General features: G+C 37.8%; 1 protein-coding gene across 16 annotated transcripts in view; it reads left to right on the top strand.

The window, feature by feature from the left end:
• Nucleotides 1-19,081, top strand: part of DTNA (dystrobrevin alpha) — a 383,081-nt gene that overhangs the window by 230,341 nt on the left and 133,659 nt on the right. For all 16 annotated transcript variants that reach the window (XM_077135650.1, XM_077135645.1, XM_077135648.1 and 13 more), the window contains 2 exons: nucleotides 5,754-5,821; nucleotides 18,171-18,251. In XM_077135650.1, the coding sequence (XP_076991765.1) occupies nucleotides 5,755-5,821; nucleotides 18,171-18,251 (148 nt within the window). In that variant the 5' untranslated portion in view covers nucleotide 5,754. The remainder of the gene's footprint in view (nucleotides 1-5,753; nucleotides 5,822-18,170; nucleotides 18,252-19,081) is intronic.

Genomic DNA, 19,081 nt, shown 5'->3' with positions numbered 1-19,081 from the left:
TTAGACCAGCCTTTTGGGCAGACAAAGCTGAAAACTGCTATGGTGGGTACTCCTAGAGGGAAGACTAAATCCCTGATAACCCATCTGGCTGATCATTACATTAAACTAGTGAACTTAAACCTCTCAAAAAAAGAAGACCCAAGTTCCAAGAGTAGAGGATGATGTTCAAAGTAGAAAAACAAAGCCAGACACCCACTATAGCCATTTATTTTAGCAACAGCATTTTCCTGCTGTCAGAGGCTCATCTAGATAAAGGACTAGCAAGTGAAAGCAAATGCAATTATACTTTGCCTCAGGAAAGAGGTTTGAATACTTTTTTATTATATTGCCAAAGATTAGGACTAGAATGTAAATCTGAGAAAGTCATATCAGAGCCTTCCTCATTAACAGAAATGGAAGCAGGCCACCAATAAATCAATTAAAGGAAGAAAGAAGCTTGAAATAGGCTTCATTGTCATTATTAACTTCAGGGATTGCAGCAGTTGGTGAGTGCTGAACCCAGCAGCTTCTTGTCATCCACCTGGAGCAAATGGGAAAAATAAAACATGGGCGCAATCTCATCCTATCAAACATAAAATCTGCAAGACTTGAGGGTTTGCTAAAGTAGGATAAGCAGCAAAGCAGAGCGAGAGGTTATTAAAAACATTGTCAGCTTTTGTGGATTTAAATTGTGAGAGTGTGAGTCAGTGTGTGTTTGTATTTTATACGTGTCTAGGTTCACATAATTCTGGACACTAGAAATTAGCTTCACCTCAATGATTATTTCCAGTATAACACTCTTTTAAAATGGAAGATTTTATAAAGAAGCAGTGCATGATGGAATTTCTCAGTGAGTTTGAGCTCTGTGTCCCCTTCTCCATTCTCCTTTTGGCCTGCAATCACCAAATCCTCTCAAGTTCTTTTCAGTTTACCAATTTGAGTAAACCTTACTTTCTATTAGACAGTAGCGACTGGAGGGAGATTACTGGTGATGAGAGTTCACACTAGCCTAGGAATTTAAAAACTAAAAGCAAAAGTGGATTGCATTTTCTTCCCTTCCAGAAAGTACTTTATGGTTTGGGGCAGCCACTGTACCTGCCTGAATCTCAAATTCTTCATCTCTAACTTGAGAATAATAACATCTCCCCAGTGTTGTCACAAGGTTATCAGGAAAAGCATTTTATAATCTTCAGAATATTATGCGAACGTAAGACACCATTAGTTTAGACTTCTATCTTTAAAACTTCTTCTATATTACATGTAATAGAAATGCATGCTTATTAAGGAGGGGCTTATGCCAAAATATAATGTACATTTCTTCTAACACTCCATGCCCTAGTTTTGGATTTATTCTTTATTTCTTGCCAGTTCCCAAAGTGTTTTATTCTATTCTCTCATCCCTCCCCCATAGAGAGACGCAAGGAATTAGAGTTCTCGCTGTCCAGTAATGTCGCCCTCCTTTAATGGCTATGCTGGAAAAAGGGTGACTTGGTGAACTCACCTCCAGCAAATTCATTATTGCCTCAGAGGCAGCAGATTATTTCCTAGTATGTGTACAATGCTGTGGGAGAGCACAAGCTGAGGACCCCTCCACTGCCATTCTCCATATGCCCTGGGAATTACCAAGTCCTATTGAACTGATCTGCTAAATCTCTCTTAAATCATAATATCCTCTTTCCTGAACCACAGGAGGAGCCAGTTACAGAAAATCCTCCCCTTCAGCATTTGCTCTCACTCCCACCCTCTTACCTCCCAATCTTTCTTCCACTCAACATGCTGGAGTAATTTTGCTCAGGTCTGCATCTCTGAATATCAACTCCTTATTTAAAACCGTGGATGGCCTCCAGTCTCCTATAGGAGAAGCCTACATTGTCTAAACATAACAAGTAAAGTTGTCTAGACCTGGTGCCTATTCACCTCTCCAACATCTCCACTTAACACCCAGAAATACTGACTTCTTCCCCACTCCCAAATGCACCATACCTGTAAAAACTCTGTGATGTTTTCCCCATTATTCTCTCTATGATGTCCTTCCCCACTCTTTTCTACACAGAAAATTCCTATTCATTCTTTAAAACCCTATTCCAGAATCATCCTTGATGCCCCTTTCAGATCTTCTCAGAGATAAATTACTATATGCAGCAGTACACAGTCATTATTGTGCACATCACACCATATTGTAGCAGTTTATTAGACTAATTTGTTTCCCTTCTAGGCCAGGAGCTTCTTGAGGACATGGATCATGTCTTATTCATCCAGAAACTAGCAGAATGTCTGACAAATTATAGCTACTCTATAAATATTTCTTAAGTCAATGAATGGATGAATCCTTGTAAGTGAAAATAACACATGTCCTGTATAATTCGTGGGACTGAGCTCTAGTAAAAGAAACAGTTGACAGGGCTCATCACTCAGTTATCACTGTTAGTTTTTCTTGCTCTCTTGACATTTGGGTAAAATGCTGGTAGACTCCAAGGTTGTGAGCATCCCATCTACACAAAGGAACCCCAGAAACTGGCCAAATTAGGCCTGTCAGTGAACCACATGCCTTATGACATGCATTGGTATCCTCACAGGCAGCCTATTTTCCCCTTCATCTCCTCCATATGACTTTGGGCATCTGTTGTTACCCTGAAATTCATGATAAGCAGAGCTTCTTGGCAATTTCAGAAGCAAAATTGCTCTCTGTAAAAGCACCCCCTCCTTCCCCTGCTGAAGATTTTGCTCTTCTCTCTTTCAAAGGCAAAGAAAATGCAGTCAACCATTATGTATCTCAAGTCCCACTCATCAGTTAAATTGGAAACTAAGGAGCCTCCAGTGGTGCTCATGTGTATTTGATTCATGAGTTTACTTTGTTCATTTATCCTTCTTTTGAATCAGTGTGAACTATAAATTGGCAGCCACCCCCTTTTTGTACTATGATGATCTTCCATGGGCCATGAATGAGTTTTCTCAGTTTTTCCAATAGTGCCACTTCCCAGGAAACTGGTAGAAAACTGAAAAGTTCTTTTAATTGTTATAATTATATTTCATGCTTTCTACTATTTCTCACCATTGTGATTTTCCTTCTTTTCCTCCAAAAGTGCAAGTTTTACCTAGAAGTGCGAATTAATACCTATTTTGTAGCTAATCATAGTTAATTAATTTTATGAGTTAATTAACCAAAAACAATGATGAATAGACCAGATGTTGACATTAGTGTAATTTGCATCTTTTTCAACTTCTGTTTCATGAGACATAATTTGCCTTTAAATGTATGATTCTAGATTATAATAGGTATAAATTCATTTCTCTCATTTCAGATAATTAATCTCTGAAGCTATTACAAGTTGAACGCAGTTTTTCTGTGAGTCAGTTTTTGGAAATACAGTTGAAAGGCCATTTTGTGGAAAACAATATCTCATTTTTCTCTCCTTTCCCCTCTTTTTTTCTGTTTTATTATTTATTCAGTAAATACTAACTGGTTATATTATTTGTTGATTGTATTTTGCTGAGCACTGTGTAAAATTTAAACATTTTGATGTTGCTACCCTCAAAAACCTAGCAGAGAGACCCTCAAAAATTTAAGTAGTAAAAGATATGTTACAAGCAGTACCAAATGGATAGTACTGGAATGATGTGCTACAAGTTCATATGCCAATAGTTACCTCCCTGACACTTTCAATCAGAGCTTTCTGCCCCTTGTGATTTATTTTTAATGGTTCTTTTCATCTCATTTCAGAATGTAGACAGATGCAGGAACCTATCACTGGTTCTCCTGTATCTCCTACTGCCTCGATTCTTTTTGTGCATGCTTCAAATAAAAATTGGAAGCTGTATCCAGACTATTTGTGAATGTCAGATAATTATCTACCCACTTGCTCTGGAATGAAGGAGATAGAGTTATGTGAATCAGGAAGTGGGCCTTGTTTCCTAAATCTCTGTAAGATTTTTAACAATCTTATAAGAAGAATATATAGGGCAGTGTTTGGTATTGAATTGTTGCCAAATTAAGGAAGCTTCATCAATAACTCTATTCCTTTCCAATTGTTATTTAGGCTAGACCCTAAGTTCTGTTATCATCATTGTGAATATGTACACAGACTTCTGTTAACTCCATAAACCAAGACCATTCCATGCCCTTCTTTCTCTTCTTGACAATAGTTGGATGACCCTTGACTCATAGAAGCAACTGGTGATGTTGTTTGACCAAGTTGACCAATATCACTTTCACCAATTCTTCTTTCAACCTCGGTCAAGTCATTTGGTACACAGCTCTATTACCTTTCTAGCAGTCTCCTGCTGGTAATGCTGTTAAATTTCCCCCTGTTAATCAGCCCCTTTCCCGTGTGCATATATTTTTCTTTCCATATCTATGGGTATAATCACCAATCACATTCTGTTTTCATGGTTTTATGCTTGCACATTTCCTCTAGTACCATGTTAGCACCTTGAGGATAGGAACTGTGACATGATCACTGTAGTACACTTAGAGCCCACTGCAGTCCTTGGTGTACAGAGGGCACTCAATAAGGATTCATTGAATGGATGCTTAGCATTGAGAGAAAGGCACAGGGTGCTGTGGAGGTTCAGAAGATAAAACACCAAACCCAGTCAGTCATAGAGAGTCAAGGGAGACTTTGGAGGAAAATGCACCCGAACTGAGACCTGAAGAGTGACTGCAAGTTAGCTAAGCATAGAGGAAGAGCTATACAGACCAAAAGGACAGCATGGGCACAGACCCAGTGAAAGAGAACAAGGTCCACTAATAGAAGTGCAGTGGACTTATGTCGGTGCAGCCAGGCCCTATGTTAACCATACGTAAGAATCAAAGCAGAAGTGATGGTAGTGTGCATGCCTGTGTGTGCAGGTATATATATATATGCATATGTATGTGTATATGTGCATATGAGAGAGGTAGCTTTACTTTTTAAGTTTAATTATGATATAATAAAAAAGCGATGAATCTATAAAATCCGTGCTATGTCACAAAACCCCCTACATGACTAAACAACAAATCTGTTAACGTTCTCAATCTTTTGTTTTCCTTACGCAGTTTCCTCCAGCTAAATTTTACATTTTTTCTCTCTTTTGCTGTTGTTTTGAATTGTTAGCAGTTTAAAAGGATTTTTAAAATAGTTCTACTGCAGACAGTAGTATGGTTAAGTAGAACGTTATGGATCGAGCTGCCTTACATAAAATTTTTATGTATAGGAAACTGTTCCAGGTTCCAAATATATCATTTAAAAATGAACATTTAGAAAATGACCTGTTTCTAAATTGAGGGTTTGGCTGCACAAGGGACAAGTAGCAGCAGGATGTGGGGCAAGGCATATGTGTAGTCCTAGAGGCAGAATTTCTACACCCTTCCCCATCTACTAACTCCGTGAAATTCTTCCACTCATCGTCTGTTGACTGGAAACCATATCTGCCCCATGTTCTTTGCAGGTATTCCCAAATTGAACGAGAAACTATATGAAGTGAATCACCTCCCAAATGTGGATGGTTGTATTCAATTAAAGCACAAGGTTATTTGCTATTGTGGTTATTTTTGTTATGCTAGAAGAGAAAAAGTTTATACCACCTCTAACAACTACAGCAACATTAAATATGGAGAGACATGTACAGCAATTTAGGATCGTAGAAGTAAAGCTGTACTTTTTGCATACATTTATAGTTTTAAATACTTTTCCTCTATGTTTGTGGCATAAACAATACAAGTGTCTTTATATATAAATGGCCTTTTGCTTTATTAACACAAGGATAATACACATTGTAACCATTTTGTTTCATAGAATGATTGAAGATAGTGGGAAAAGAGGAAATACCATGGCAGAAAGAAGACAGCTGTTTGCAGAGATGAGTAAGTATGAGCATTTAAATAACATCCTATGATTCCCATAGAACACACGTGGAAAGACTAGGAAGGATCACATCATACTTCTGACATATGTTAGTTTTCTTAAAATCCCAAATTCCTTGAATAAAATGAACATTTGGGAATTTTGCCTCTTATTAGGTAAGAGTTAAATTAGTCAGTGACTCATCATAATTTGTTACTAGACTGTACGTTTCATATGAAAGAAAAAGTTTATATATGTGTGCATATACACAGATGGACACATGATATGCATTACTTACTGTTGACATTAATGCACCCCACTAAACTTTAAGGTATATGTCCATCCTTCTGCATATCACAATATCTGGCATATCATAGGCAGTAGATCACATTTGCCAAAAGAATCATTGAATGCTTTCTCTGCAAAATTATATCACGTGTTCACATGGGGAAAGAGGATTACTGGGCCAAACTATAAGCAGCCATTTGGATCTTATGCAAAAGGGGAGAATCTATATCCACACATCAGTTTTTAAGAAGTCCAAAGGAAAACAAAAGATAAAAAGTACTTGGAGGTGACCCACTATACAAGTCAAAGCCAAACCAGACTTTATTTCCTGGCTCCAGAGTAGAACCCATTGAATAAAAGGCACTTTATAATAGGTTTATATAAGTACCTGTTTGCTATGTAGGTAGTTGGTTGGTAGTGTCTCCCTTATAGACCAGTTTTCTTATTCATAAGAAAAGAAGAAATTGACATTGGGGAGAAAACGCATCTCAAATTAAATGTTATTTTTAAAAAATAAGATTCTATTACTGTCTTTTTATCTCTCTTCCCTGAATAAGGAGTGAGGATAAGCAGGAGTGCCCTGTAAGCCCTTTTGCCCTGAAAAGGCAGTAGACAAAATTAGGTTTCTACTGAAGATTGGAACTGATTGGCAAGAGTGAGAGTTGAGGCAGATAAAGAAAAGTCCCAAATAATGAGATTTATATTTTCCTTTATCATCTTCCAATAATTTGGTGGCACCAAGACTGTGTTAGAGCTAAAAAAAAAAAAAGAGGAAAGAAAATTAAAATTGATATGAGGAATCTCAGTCATGCTCCTTGCTTTTTCTCTAAGAGATTTTTCTACTTTTAGAAACATGTCCAAAGTGTCCTGGAGAGATTCAGCCAAGGCCTTCCAGTTTCTGAGGTCATGTTCGGTGTTGTATCATCACTCCTGGCATGACCAATTACCTGGAATTGTAAACTTTGTTGATATAAATCTAAGCAAGCAAGGCCCCAGGTTACTGCCTGGCTATCAGAAGAAAACCCAAAGCAGCACAGATGTCTTCCATGCCGTAGATATTTAGACTACACAGACAATAATACATATATTACTGGCCATTGTCTCTTTGGACAAAGGGAAAAATAACAATATTTAACATAAAAGAGAAATGTAATAAAATTTTGAGAAAATCTTGAATTTATTCTAACATCAAAGATTATATCAACACACTGTGAGAAATATAAAAATGTTCTTTCTTAATGATTTTGTAGATACTTACCTGATTTTAAGGACATTATCCCAGTTCTTTCTGCACCAGTACAGTGCTCAGCAGACAAAGACAAATACATATGTTGCAAACATTTATTGAATTAAAATGTCCAACTCAAAGAAAAATTGGCATAAATGTTTTAATCATAGAAACAGACCATCTCTACATTTTTCTTCAAGTAAGAAAGACTTAAGAAAATTGCACACTGATTTCCCAAATTATAACTTTCTTCCATAGAACCTTCTCAGGGTGACCGTGTGGCTGTATTAAGTAGTTTTCTGAGTCCTCCTGATTAGTGATCAGAATAATTAAGCAAGCCACTCAAATGTGCATCTTTCTTCCTTGAGTAAGCCAAATGATAGATTCAGATGTCAGCCAAACAAACAAACAAACAAAATAAAAAACATGTATACATATGTGACCTTAACATTCCATTGATTTGAGCATCATACTTGGATCACAGCTAAATAGGACATGCCTACCTTAAGTGGGCTGGATTAAACAATTGGCTGGTTTCAAAAGGATTTTGATAGGTTGACTGTCAAACAAAAGTAGAAGATAATCTCATTGAAACTATGTTAACAGGTTGAAAATATATGGGTATTTCAGCACTTTCAGCAGCTCATTGACAAGAGAAAAGGAGGCTTTTAACAGAAAAGTCTCACTAAAAAACTTGTTTAGTAACTTCTTCCAGGAATCTGTGGTGTCTACATAGGGAGCTGAAAAAAAGAACCAGGTACTTGCAAATTTGAAGAGCTAAATATTACCTAGAAATAATTTTTTAAGAGAAGAAAACTAAAAGAAAGCACCAAGGGGATTCTTTATTTTGGAAATTAAAAGAACAGAGAACACCGGAGACCCAGGTTTGATTACCGGTACCTGCCATGCCAAAAAAAAAAAAAAAAGAAAAAGTAAAAAAAATAAAAGAACAGAACGTTCGATAAGAAAGTCCAGCAAATTCAATTGATTGCAGCAAGTGTGCATTAACTATCTACTGTGAGCTCATTATCACAAGGAGCAGGAGCAGAAAGGAAGGCATGAAATTAAGAGTAGTGTGTGACTCAAAGGCAAAAAAGAGAGAGAGAGAAAAAAAAAAAAGACTAGCCTCATATAAAAATGTAGGTGGTGCATACTTTGATTTGAGAATTTCCAGGTAGACCACACTTAACCAAAAATTCTCTTCAGCATAATGCCTAAATTATCAGTTTTTTATTCTTGGATTTAAATTCCCCTTCTTCCCTGTCATTCTGCACTAAGAGCAAATTTGCTCTGCCTTGTATGTTACTTGCGAAAATGACCTTATCTCCCACTATTGTCAGTTCCTTAAGAACAGACCCTGGGCATTTACCTTTGAACCCATTCACCTTAGATGCAGAATCAGTAGTTGCTTGAAAACCTATGTATGGATAGATGTCATGGGAGGGAGATGATGAAAAACCCAAGGCGAGGAAGGCCTTGGGAGAAAGCAGAATGATAGCACTGACCTCTGAGAAGAGGAGGGGTTAGAAATGAATGGGAGGCACAGGTAGGTACTCAACAAACACTGTTGGATTGTTTGAGGCAGATGGCCCTCCCTCTGAATACAGGCGACAGTCATCTTGCAGACTGTTAGAATGGGGTCTAGGGCATTACTTTTGCTTGGCACAATATGGGTTTTAGGAAAACAGATTTCAAAACTTCATAAAATTAGCGTGCATGATCCCACCACCATCAGCCATAGTGTATATGAGATGAACGAGGACTGTTTCCACTTGCTTCTTCATTTCTCCATGCTCCTCGCCTTCTTTAAGATGGTAACGCTGTAGGTCAACATTCTGGAAATTCTCTCCACTTTACTTTTATGTCACTACATGGTCTTCTGCTTCTCCTGTCTAATCTATTTCTCATTTGCTGGCTCTTACTACCCCACCAGACATCTTTGTCACCAATTTTCCAATTATAGTCTTTCCAAGTCCCTGACCATCCAGTCAAACCATTAGCTACAGCCCATGAGTCAGTATACAAATGCACCTCTGGCCAGTACTCCTTCCAAGCAAAATGAACAACCAGGTGCACTGCTCGAAGTTCTGCCCACTGGAAGGATTTTCACTCACCACTGTCCTTCATGGACACCCCAGAAAGGGGTTGTAGTGCTGCAGCTGTCCACTTTCAGGTGGTACCTGCATAGCGTGCTGAACCATCTGTAAACCAGGCCCGAGTTTTCTCTTCCTCATTCAATTCACTGTAAGGAACTCCCCATGAGGCCATAGCTCTGGTCTGGGAAAGAGAAGGTAATGTGGCAGGAGTGGAGACCATGGCCATTTGGGCCACTTCCTCATGTAACTTACTTGTGCCTTCAGGACCTGCTCAAGCCCTATCTCATATCTACCATTTCCATTTTATGATGAAGAGTATTTTTGTTGGATTTATCTCCCACCCTCTGACACACAAATGCCTTACCAGTAAGTCTACAGTAGTTGCTACTTCTTGCTCACTAGGTCCAATTAACATGATATCATCAGTATAATGGACCAGTGTGATGTCTTATGGGAGGAAGAAATGATCAAGTTTCCTGAGGACAAGATTATGATATAGGGCTGGAGAGTTGATAGACCCCTGAGGTAGGACAGTGAAAGTATATTGCTGACCTTGCCAGCTGAAAGCATACTGTTTCTGGTGGTCCTTACTAATAGCTATTGAGAAAAAAAGCATTTGCCAGATCAATAGCTGCATAGCATGTACCAGGGGATGTATTGCTTTGCTCAAGCAATGATACCACATCTGGAACAGCAGCTGCGATTGGAGTTACCACCTGGTTGAGCTTACAATAACCCACTGTCATCCTCCAAGACCCATCTGTTTTCTGCACAGGCCAAATAGAAGAGTTGAATGGGGATGTGATGGGAATCACCACCCCTGCATCCTTCAGTTCCTTAAGAGTGACAGTAATCTCTGCAATCCCTCCAGGAATCCGGTATTGCTTCTGATTTACTATTTTGCTAGGTAGGGGCAGTTCTAGTGGCTTCCACTTGGCCTTTCCCACCATAATAGCTCTCACTGCATGAGTTAGAGAGCCAATGTGGGGATTCTGCCAGTTGCTCAGTATTTCTATTCCAATTATACATTCTGGAACTGGGGAAATAACTACAGAATGGGTCCAGGGGCCCATTGGACCCACTATGAGACAGACCTGAGCTAAAACTCCATCGATCACCTGGCCTCCATAAGCCCCCACTCCGACTGGTGGACCAGAGTGACGTTTTGGAATGAATGTCACTTCTGAACCAGTGTTTAATAATCCCCAAAATATCTGATCATTTCCTTTTCCCCAGTACACAGTTATTCTGGTAAATGGCAATCGGTCTCCTTGGGGAAGGCTTGGAGGAAGATTAACAGGATAAATTTGTGGCAGTGTAACAGGGTTCTCCCCCACAGGGACCTGGCCTCCCCTTCATTCAAGGGGCTCTGGGTCTGTAAACTGTCTCAAGTCTGGAAATTGATTAAGGGGCCGTGACTCTGTGTTTTTGTAATTCAGCTTAGACTTCTGTTCACTTGACCTAGAACTCTTTTGTTTATACAAGAGCTCAAACAAGAATTTAGTAGACTGCCCTTCTATTGTATTTCTGGGTACCCCATGATTTACTAGCTAGTGCCACAAATTTCTGCGCATCATATAATTTTGACTCCTGCTTTGAGTTTGCTGTGTATTATATTAGCCACATCTACCCTGTCTTTGGTGATTAAGTGCTGCCACCTGGCTTCTGCCAACTCAGAATCCGGTCATCCCCATTGTGTTTAAGGATCCAGCTCAGTGACAGCAGTTCCCACAGTAATATCTGACCTACAGAGAAGTGCAACTACAGAGCTCTTCAGGGATGATGGCACTAGTCTCACAAATTTATTTCTCACTGTTCTGATAAAAGGTGCATCGCCTGGACATTCCTGGGGTGTAAGAGCAGGCTTTGCATGATAAATCCACTCTAACATTCCAATCTCTCTAAGCCTCTGGATCCCCTAATCTACATTATACCAGGGCAATTTTCACATTTCAACCTCAGGTAAAGTTGGCCACCTTTTGATCCATGTTTCAACCAACCATCCAAACAAACTGTTAATACCTTTTCTAACCCCTCGAGCTATAACACTGAATGCAGAATCTCAGCTTAGTGGGTTCATATCAATAAATTCAGCCTGATCCAGCCTTATATTCCTCCTACCATTATCCCATACCCTTAAAATCCATTGCCACACATATTCCCCTGATTTCTGTCTATATAAATTGAAAAACTCACACAGTTCTTTTGGAGTATAACGTACCTCCTCATGTGTGATACTTTGTATTTCACCTTTAGGGGCCTGTAAGAACTTTAGTCTAGTTATAGGTCTAGAAGAAATGAGGGGTGGTAGGGGTGGGTCATGAAAAGAATTAGAAATATCTTCCAAGCCATTTGCTTCAGGGCATTCATTTGCAGTTTCATCTGGTGAAACAGGATTAATCACTCTAGGGCTAATCCCTTCAGGAGGAGGTTGGGTGGCCAACTCCTCAAGGCAGGCTGGAGGTGGGGCGGCTTTGTCCTCAGGGGAGACTATTACAGGGTTATCTAGAGAAGACTCAGTATGTCCTAGGGTTTCAACCTCACCCCCGACATCATTATCAATCCATATGTCTCCATTCCATTTTTCAGGGCCCCACTCCTTTCCTATCAATGCCCTCACTTTAATGGCAGACACCATGCAACACTGGGATTTCAGTTTACGTTGTCAAGTTGCTATTCTAACAATAAGATTCTGAGCCTGACTTTCAGAGATCTCAAGTCTATGGCTACAAGAAACAAGATTTTCCTTCAGGATGCTCATAGAAACTTCTATACCTGTTAGACGGTGGTTAAGCTTCTCATTTGAAGCCTTAAGCCCATCCCTTAAATAAATTAGCTGTAAAATTTTTATTATAAAAAGTTTCAAAATATATACAGTAGAGGGGCGGGCCGCGGTGGCTCAGCGGGCAAAGTGCTTGCCTGCTATGCCGGAGGACCTCGGTTCGATTCCCGGCCCCAGCCCATGTAACAAAAACGGAGAAACAGAATACAATAAAACAAGAAAATGTTTAAAAATGTTTCCCTTTCTTCCTTCCTTCCTTCCTTCTATCCTTCCTTCCTTCTCTCTGTCTTTCCTTTATAAAAAAAAAAAAAAAAAAAAAAAAAAATATGTACAGTAGAGAAAATAGTATTCCTGTCTACCCTACCTATTTATCCCCAGCTCCCACTGTATTATTTTGAAGCAAATCTGTCATCGTTTTAATGAGTTGCATCTCCAGGTTTTAAAGCATTATATCTCAGTGATATAATTTTAAAAAGCAATATCTATAATTTTGAGAAATAATGAGGAGAACCTTGTGGGAAAATAGGAAATGGGAAAATGCTGCCATTTTTTACTAAACAGGAAGAATATAGCTTCTGGATGTAGGCATGAACTTGATATCGGTTTTATGTTTAAAAAAAACCTCTCCTCTGATAAAGGACAAATTATAGTGGTAATCCGTAGACATTATCTTAAGTTGCTAAGAAGGATTGTTCTATTGACTTCATTTCCTTATTCATTTATTTATGTTCCATCATGTTACAAAGGACTTTAAGTCCGCTAATTTCCATTTTTAACAAGGTTACTGGACTGCTAAGTCAAGGAAATATCATAGGAAAAAATGAATCTTAATTTCAGCAAGCTATTGTCAAAGGTTCTTAGGCTATGCCGGTGTAGACTAATGGTGGCTGGGTCACCATTCAGGTAGGTCTACTTATAGGTAGTGCCATGGCTGTGAATAGAGGAATAACTAATGGGTCATTCTACTTGGAGGAAGTTCTCCAGTGGCATGCTGGAGGATATTCATGACCCTGTTTGGTTCCTTGGTTTTAACAGTGACTTGGATAAAGAAACACAGCCAGGCAGGTTATAGACTTAGGGATTTTCGAGAACAGACTATACATGTAAAACTGCAATGTAATAAGTTCATAGCTTATTGGAACAGAGATAAAAAAATTCATCTGAAACAAGGTGGAAAAACAGAACAAGAATTTATGCGGCATGTCTCAGTTCAGCTTCTTTGGGTCCCCAAATCCATTATTGATGCTGTGGTTGCCACTTACATTGTCCATGCCAGTAGTATACTGTTATGTTTAAAAAAGCAAAATTTTATTAAATGCCACATCCCTTTTCACATTCAGAACATACATTGTCAACCGGAAAGAACTTAAGCAAATAGGAAACATTGATATGACTACAGACCCCTCCTGATTCTTGAACTAAACAGAGGGTTAGCTAAGTCCACATACTGACAGGGTAGGGACAGGGGAGTCAGTGCACACCACTGCCTCCCTCTTTATTGTAGGCTCCCTCTCAGAGCAACTTTCCCAAAGTCTCCGCACAATCCTATGTGGGTGTGGAGTTTTCAGATTACTGACCTCAGAATGTAAGGGCTTGCTGGAGCTGAGAAACTTAACTGCATGCTGCATGGTACTCCTGCTATATCTGAGGTTTAAATCATTATTCTTGAATAACTTATACAAAATAATGTATGCTCTTAAGGTTTCCTTTTAAAGGATTACTAACAGATACTGAGATTCTCCTGATTCTTGAGCCAAATAGCATCAGTGAAACTACATCCTCATCCAGGGTAAAAAGCTAATTTACCTTTCAGATACTTATTATTGACTGGTTATCTATGGTCCCAGAGAGCTCGTTTTCCTGCTTGAATCTCTCATAGTTATAGAGGGCATGGAACTGGGAAGGAACTTTGAAATACCAATTTCAAAACTAAAATTTTTAAAGATATCATAAAGGCTAGAAGCATGAAGCTAAACCTTTAAAGAAAGAAGTTAACCAAATAACTATGAAGTTGGACCCTTACATCCAAATATAAGTGTTTAAATAGAAAAGGTCTGACTTAATATAAACACATATGATTTTTTAAACCAAGCTTTTTAATTAAGCTCAAGAACAGCCAGAATGAGTTTGCTATTAAAAAAATTTTCAAGAATAAGTATCCTCATCAAAGATGGTAATGATTGATTTTTTATATTTTCTGAGGCCATAGCAATGGCATTTGAATTAAGTTGTATGCATCTTATTTTAAGAAGATATCAACCATAGAGAAGGATGACTAGGATATTTAAGGGTTTCAAATCATGCCTGATGATATTGAGAATAATAATGGCAACTTCCAAGTTTTGAAGTCCTACTGTGTGTTGAACTCTGTGGTAGATATACCTGGAATGGATGCATAATTGAACATCTTTAGCCTAAAAATTCACAGGGAAGCTACCAAGTCACAAGAAACCTACCAACCCAACTAAACTTTAAATTCAGTTATGAAAGAGACTTTTGTGCATAATTTTCAGCTGATGATGAAGATGCCAAGAGTGATAAAGAGAGCTGCTTCCAGTGTATGAGAAATAAGTCACCAAGTAGCAGGAAGAGAAGATTATGTAGCTCCAGAGGGGAAACTCAGTTTAAGGAGTACAAGTTACAGAGAGGCAAATTAAAATCAAGCATAGAAAAGAAATTTCTGTCACTTATTATTTGTCAGAAATGGTATAGGAAGCCTTTTAAGGAGGACCATTTTCTGTTAATTATGTGCTCACAACTTGCCAGTTGCAGAGGTCAAGACTTTGTGTGCATTACCAGCCAGTAACATAAATATTATTAGCCCATTTTATATATGAGGAAATTGATACGTCAAGTAAAAACTTGTTGAAGTTCACACAACTAGGAAGCAACAGAATTAAGGTTAACTGACACAAAAATCCATTTATTTTCACTAAACTTTGGTCTTCCCTTACATTGGAAATAATCCTACATGGACATTGGCCAAATGTCCATTATTTGAGAACATATTTTTATTGTGGTAAAATAAACATAACAAATTTACCATCTTAACCATTTTAAAGATTGCAATTCAGTGGCATTAAGTACTTTCACTTAAGCACTGTCTAGTTCCAGAAATTTCTCATCACCCCAGAAGGAAACCCCGAACCTATTAGGCAGGTACTCCCCTACCACACCTCCCGTACTCCCTGGTAAACACTAACCTGTTTTCTGTCTCAATGGGTTGCTTATTTTGGATACTTCATATAAATGGATTCATACAATATTTGCCTTATGTATCTGGCTTCTTTCATTTAACTTAATGTTTTCAAGGTTCATCCATGCTGTAGTATATGTCAGCACTTCATTTCTTTTTGAAAACATTTTTAAGGGAATTCCTCCATTGGGTGAAGGTAAATCTCCAACTCACTGATCCTTTAAGTGCTCAGTATCATTGAGTTTGTTTGTCAAGTAACAAACTTTCACAAGAATGAATGTTTAGTGTCCTGCCTCATTAAACCATAAAGTAAACAGAACTATTGATGTTTTCAAATGAATCTAAAGAGATCAGTTTGAGTTGACAGAATGCTGAATCTTCTCAATAAGAGACACATGCTAATTAATCCTGACTTCCATTGGCCTTGCAATATAATTGCTTCCAGGCCAGTTCACTTGTTACCCTAACTGTTAAATTCTGAATCATGTTATTTGTGTACTGATAGTAAAGGAAAAGTTCGATATATGTCAAAATACAGCTATGGGCCTTTACATCTTTTCTGAATGTGGTATGAAATTAGGAAGAGATAAATGTAATTTAGAGCTATGGACCTCCTGACTGAAAATTGTGAAGGGTCTTGAAGAAAGTTAAATATTTAGTAATGGGGAAGAATAAGCTTTTGTTGAAAGTCTACTATGTTCTAAACACTGTCTGGAGATTTACCCAGTCAAAAGAAGGGTGGAAGGAACACTAGAACTTCCTATTTAATGTAAGAGCAGTCCCATCTACAGGGCATGGTGAGGAGACAAGCTCAAGCCCAAAGGTTCTATGGTAGAGAGTAGTGGGAAATATTGTTGGACAGAGAAACAGAGCTGACAGCATAGATAGGTAGATGATAGATAGATAGATAGATAGATAGATAGATAGATAGATAGATAGATAGATAGATAGATAGATAGATAGATAGATAGATAGATAGATAGATAGATAGATAGATAGATAGATAGATAGATAGATAGATAGATAGATAGATAGATAGATAGATAGATAGATAGATAGATAGATAGATAGATAGATAGATAGATAGATAGATAGATAGATAGATAGATAGATAGATAGATAGATAGATAGATAGATAGATAGATAGATAGATAGATAGATAGATAGATAGATAGATAGATAGATAGATAGATAGATAGATAGATAGATAGATAGATAGATAGATAGATAGATAGATAGATAGATAGATAGATAGATAGATAGATAGATAGATAGATAGATAGATAGATAGATAGATAGATAGATAGATAGATAGATAGATAGATAGATAGATAGATAGATAGATAGATAGATAGATAGATAGATAGATAGATAGATAGATAGATAGATAGATAGATAGATAGATAGATAGATAGATAGATAGATAGATAGATAGATAGATAGATAGATAGATAGATAGATAGATAGATAGATAGATAGATAGATAGATAGATATTGGCAAGTCTGTATTCCATAGGACAGGCTACAAGTTGGGAACTCCAATGAAGGTTTCAATGACTTCCCCAAGAGAAGCTGGCTGACTGAAATAGAGATAGAAATTCTTTCTGACTGCTGAAATCATCAGTTCTCCCTTTAAGACTTTCAGGGGATTGGATGAGATGTCTCATTGCTGAGGGCAGTCTCCTTTGTTGATTGCTGAAGTAATTAGTCATTGATGCAATCAGCTGACTAATGATTTAAATCCTCAAAATAGCCTCCCAGTAACAATCAGGCCGGTATTTGCTTGACCAACCAACTGGACACCATAACTGGCCATCACAGTTAGGTATTACGGCAATAGAATACAAAAGGACTTGGATTCTGAGCTAAGCATGCAAACCTAGTGCTCTGGACACCAACAGCCATACTGGATTCCTGAAGAATGGCCTAAGGAAAGCAGTTCAGGAATACAGGACATGTTCCCTTTACTTTAGGAATGAATAGGAAACCACAATAAAAGGAAAAGTAGAAGTTGTTTTAGAAAGGAATCTCTGGCTCTGAGGTTAACAGAGAGGATTACAGGACAGATAAAAGTAGTAATAGTGAATATGGATATAACACTGATTGTGTGCCAGAAACTGTTTTAAGTGTTTTAGGTAAGTTAACTCTTTATCCTCCTATCAATCCTTGGAAGTAAGTATTACTGTTTATCATCATCATCCCCAGCTTCCAGATGAGGAAACTAAGGTTTCTAAGAGCAGTTTTCCCAATGTCACATAGAGAAGATGCCAAAGTATTGTGTGCTCACCTCACAGCCATATTCTCAAACCAATAAGAGTGCATTCAAATTGCTTTATGATGATAATAATATTTGCTGTCATCTGGCTATCCAAGTCACAGCTTGAACAGCTTGAGCTCAGATGTGGCAGGCGTAGCAGGGATGAGGTTGGGCTTCTTGTTTCATGTTCACAACCTGATCTTCCAGGTGGGATACGTGTGTTATCTTACCCCAGAACTCGGAAAAAATGGAACAGACCTTTGCAGATCTTAAAATTATGTTTATATTATAATAAAAGTAAAGCTAAGTGGGCGGGTGATGGTGGCGCAGTGGCAGAGTTCTTGCCTGTCATGCTGGAGACCCGGGTTCAATTCCTGATGCCTGCCCATGCAAAAAATTTTAAAAATTAAAAAAATAAAGCTAAGTATATGGATTATATCTGCAGTTCGTTTTCTTTATAAGCATTGTCAATCCCTTTCCACATACATGGCATACCATATATGTACTTTTCTTCCCCACCAGGGGCTCAAGATCTGGATCGCATCCGACTCTCCACCTACAGAACAGCATGCAAGCTTAGGTTTGTTCAGAAGAAATGCAATTGTAAGTCTGCCAGCTATTTGAACTAATTACCCTCATGAATCCAATGGTTTGCATTTGCTACTAAGTTTATCAAGACTAGGTTTTCTTACAAATATTTATAAAAATATGTTTATACAACAATGAAAATGGTCTTAGATACACAAAGGGTGGAGAAAATAATCCTAAATTATTCTTAAATCTTATAATTACTTTTTACTACTGAAATACTGAAAGTCTGAGTCTCTGGATGTGTGTATGGTCCTACCCTTGGACTGGTCTGTGTCTGAGTTATTCTTTTTCTTCTTTTCTCCAGCCTTGGTATTGTAAATGCAATGTCATCAAAGTGGTTTCCAAGATTTTTATAAAATATCATTGAATCCTCCATAAATTTGTGTTTCCTTTATAAGTTTTGGAAAATGTTTATAAACTCCTGAAAACAGTCAAGTTTCTTTCTGAAACTGTAAAAGTAGTCCTTTGTACCAGAGTATGAATTACATTTTACCTATATCAAATGATAGCAAGAAAAGAGACATTTTTCTTACAACTTAATGAAACAAAGGAACTTGCATTAACTTTTTCCCGAATTTTCAAATGTAAGCAGCCAGCTAGATCACTAATCACAATGAACAGCATTACATTCCTTTACCTCCATCCTCTCTTGGGGAAAAATATTGCTTAATGGCTCATGAGTATGAACTTACTCTTTTCTGTTTTTGAAAACTGACTGCTACTCAAAATTATTAACAGTTCTTGTTTTCTAATGGGTGTTGTACAAATTTTAAAAAATGAAAATCATAGCGTATCATGAGTACATATACATAGTTGTTGAATAGCTGGCATGGGGATTAAAC

This window comes from Tamandua tetradactyla, chromosome 18 (assembly GCF_023851605.1).
Source record: "Tamandua tetradactyla isolate mTamTet1 chromosome 18, mTamTet1.pri, whole genome shotgun sequence".
NCBI lineage: Eukaryota > Metazoa > Chordata > Mammalia > Pilosa > Myrmecophagidae > Tamandua > Tamandua tetradactyla.
This window is presented reverse-complemented; position numbering and strand designations above follow the sequence as displayed.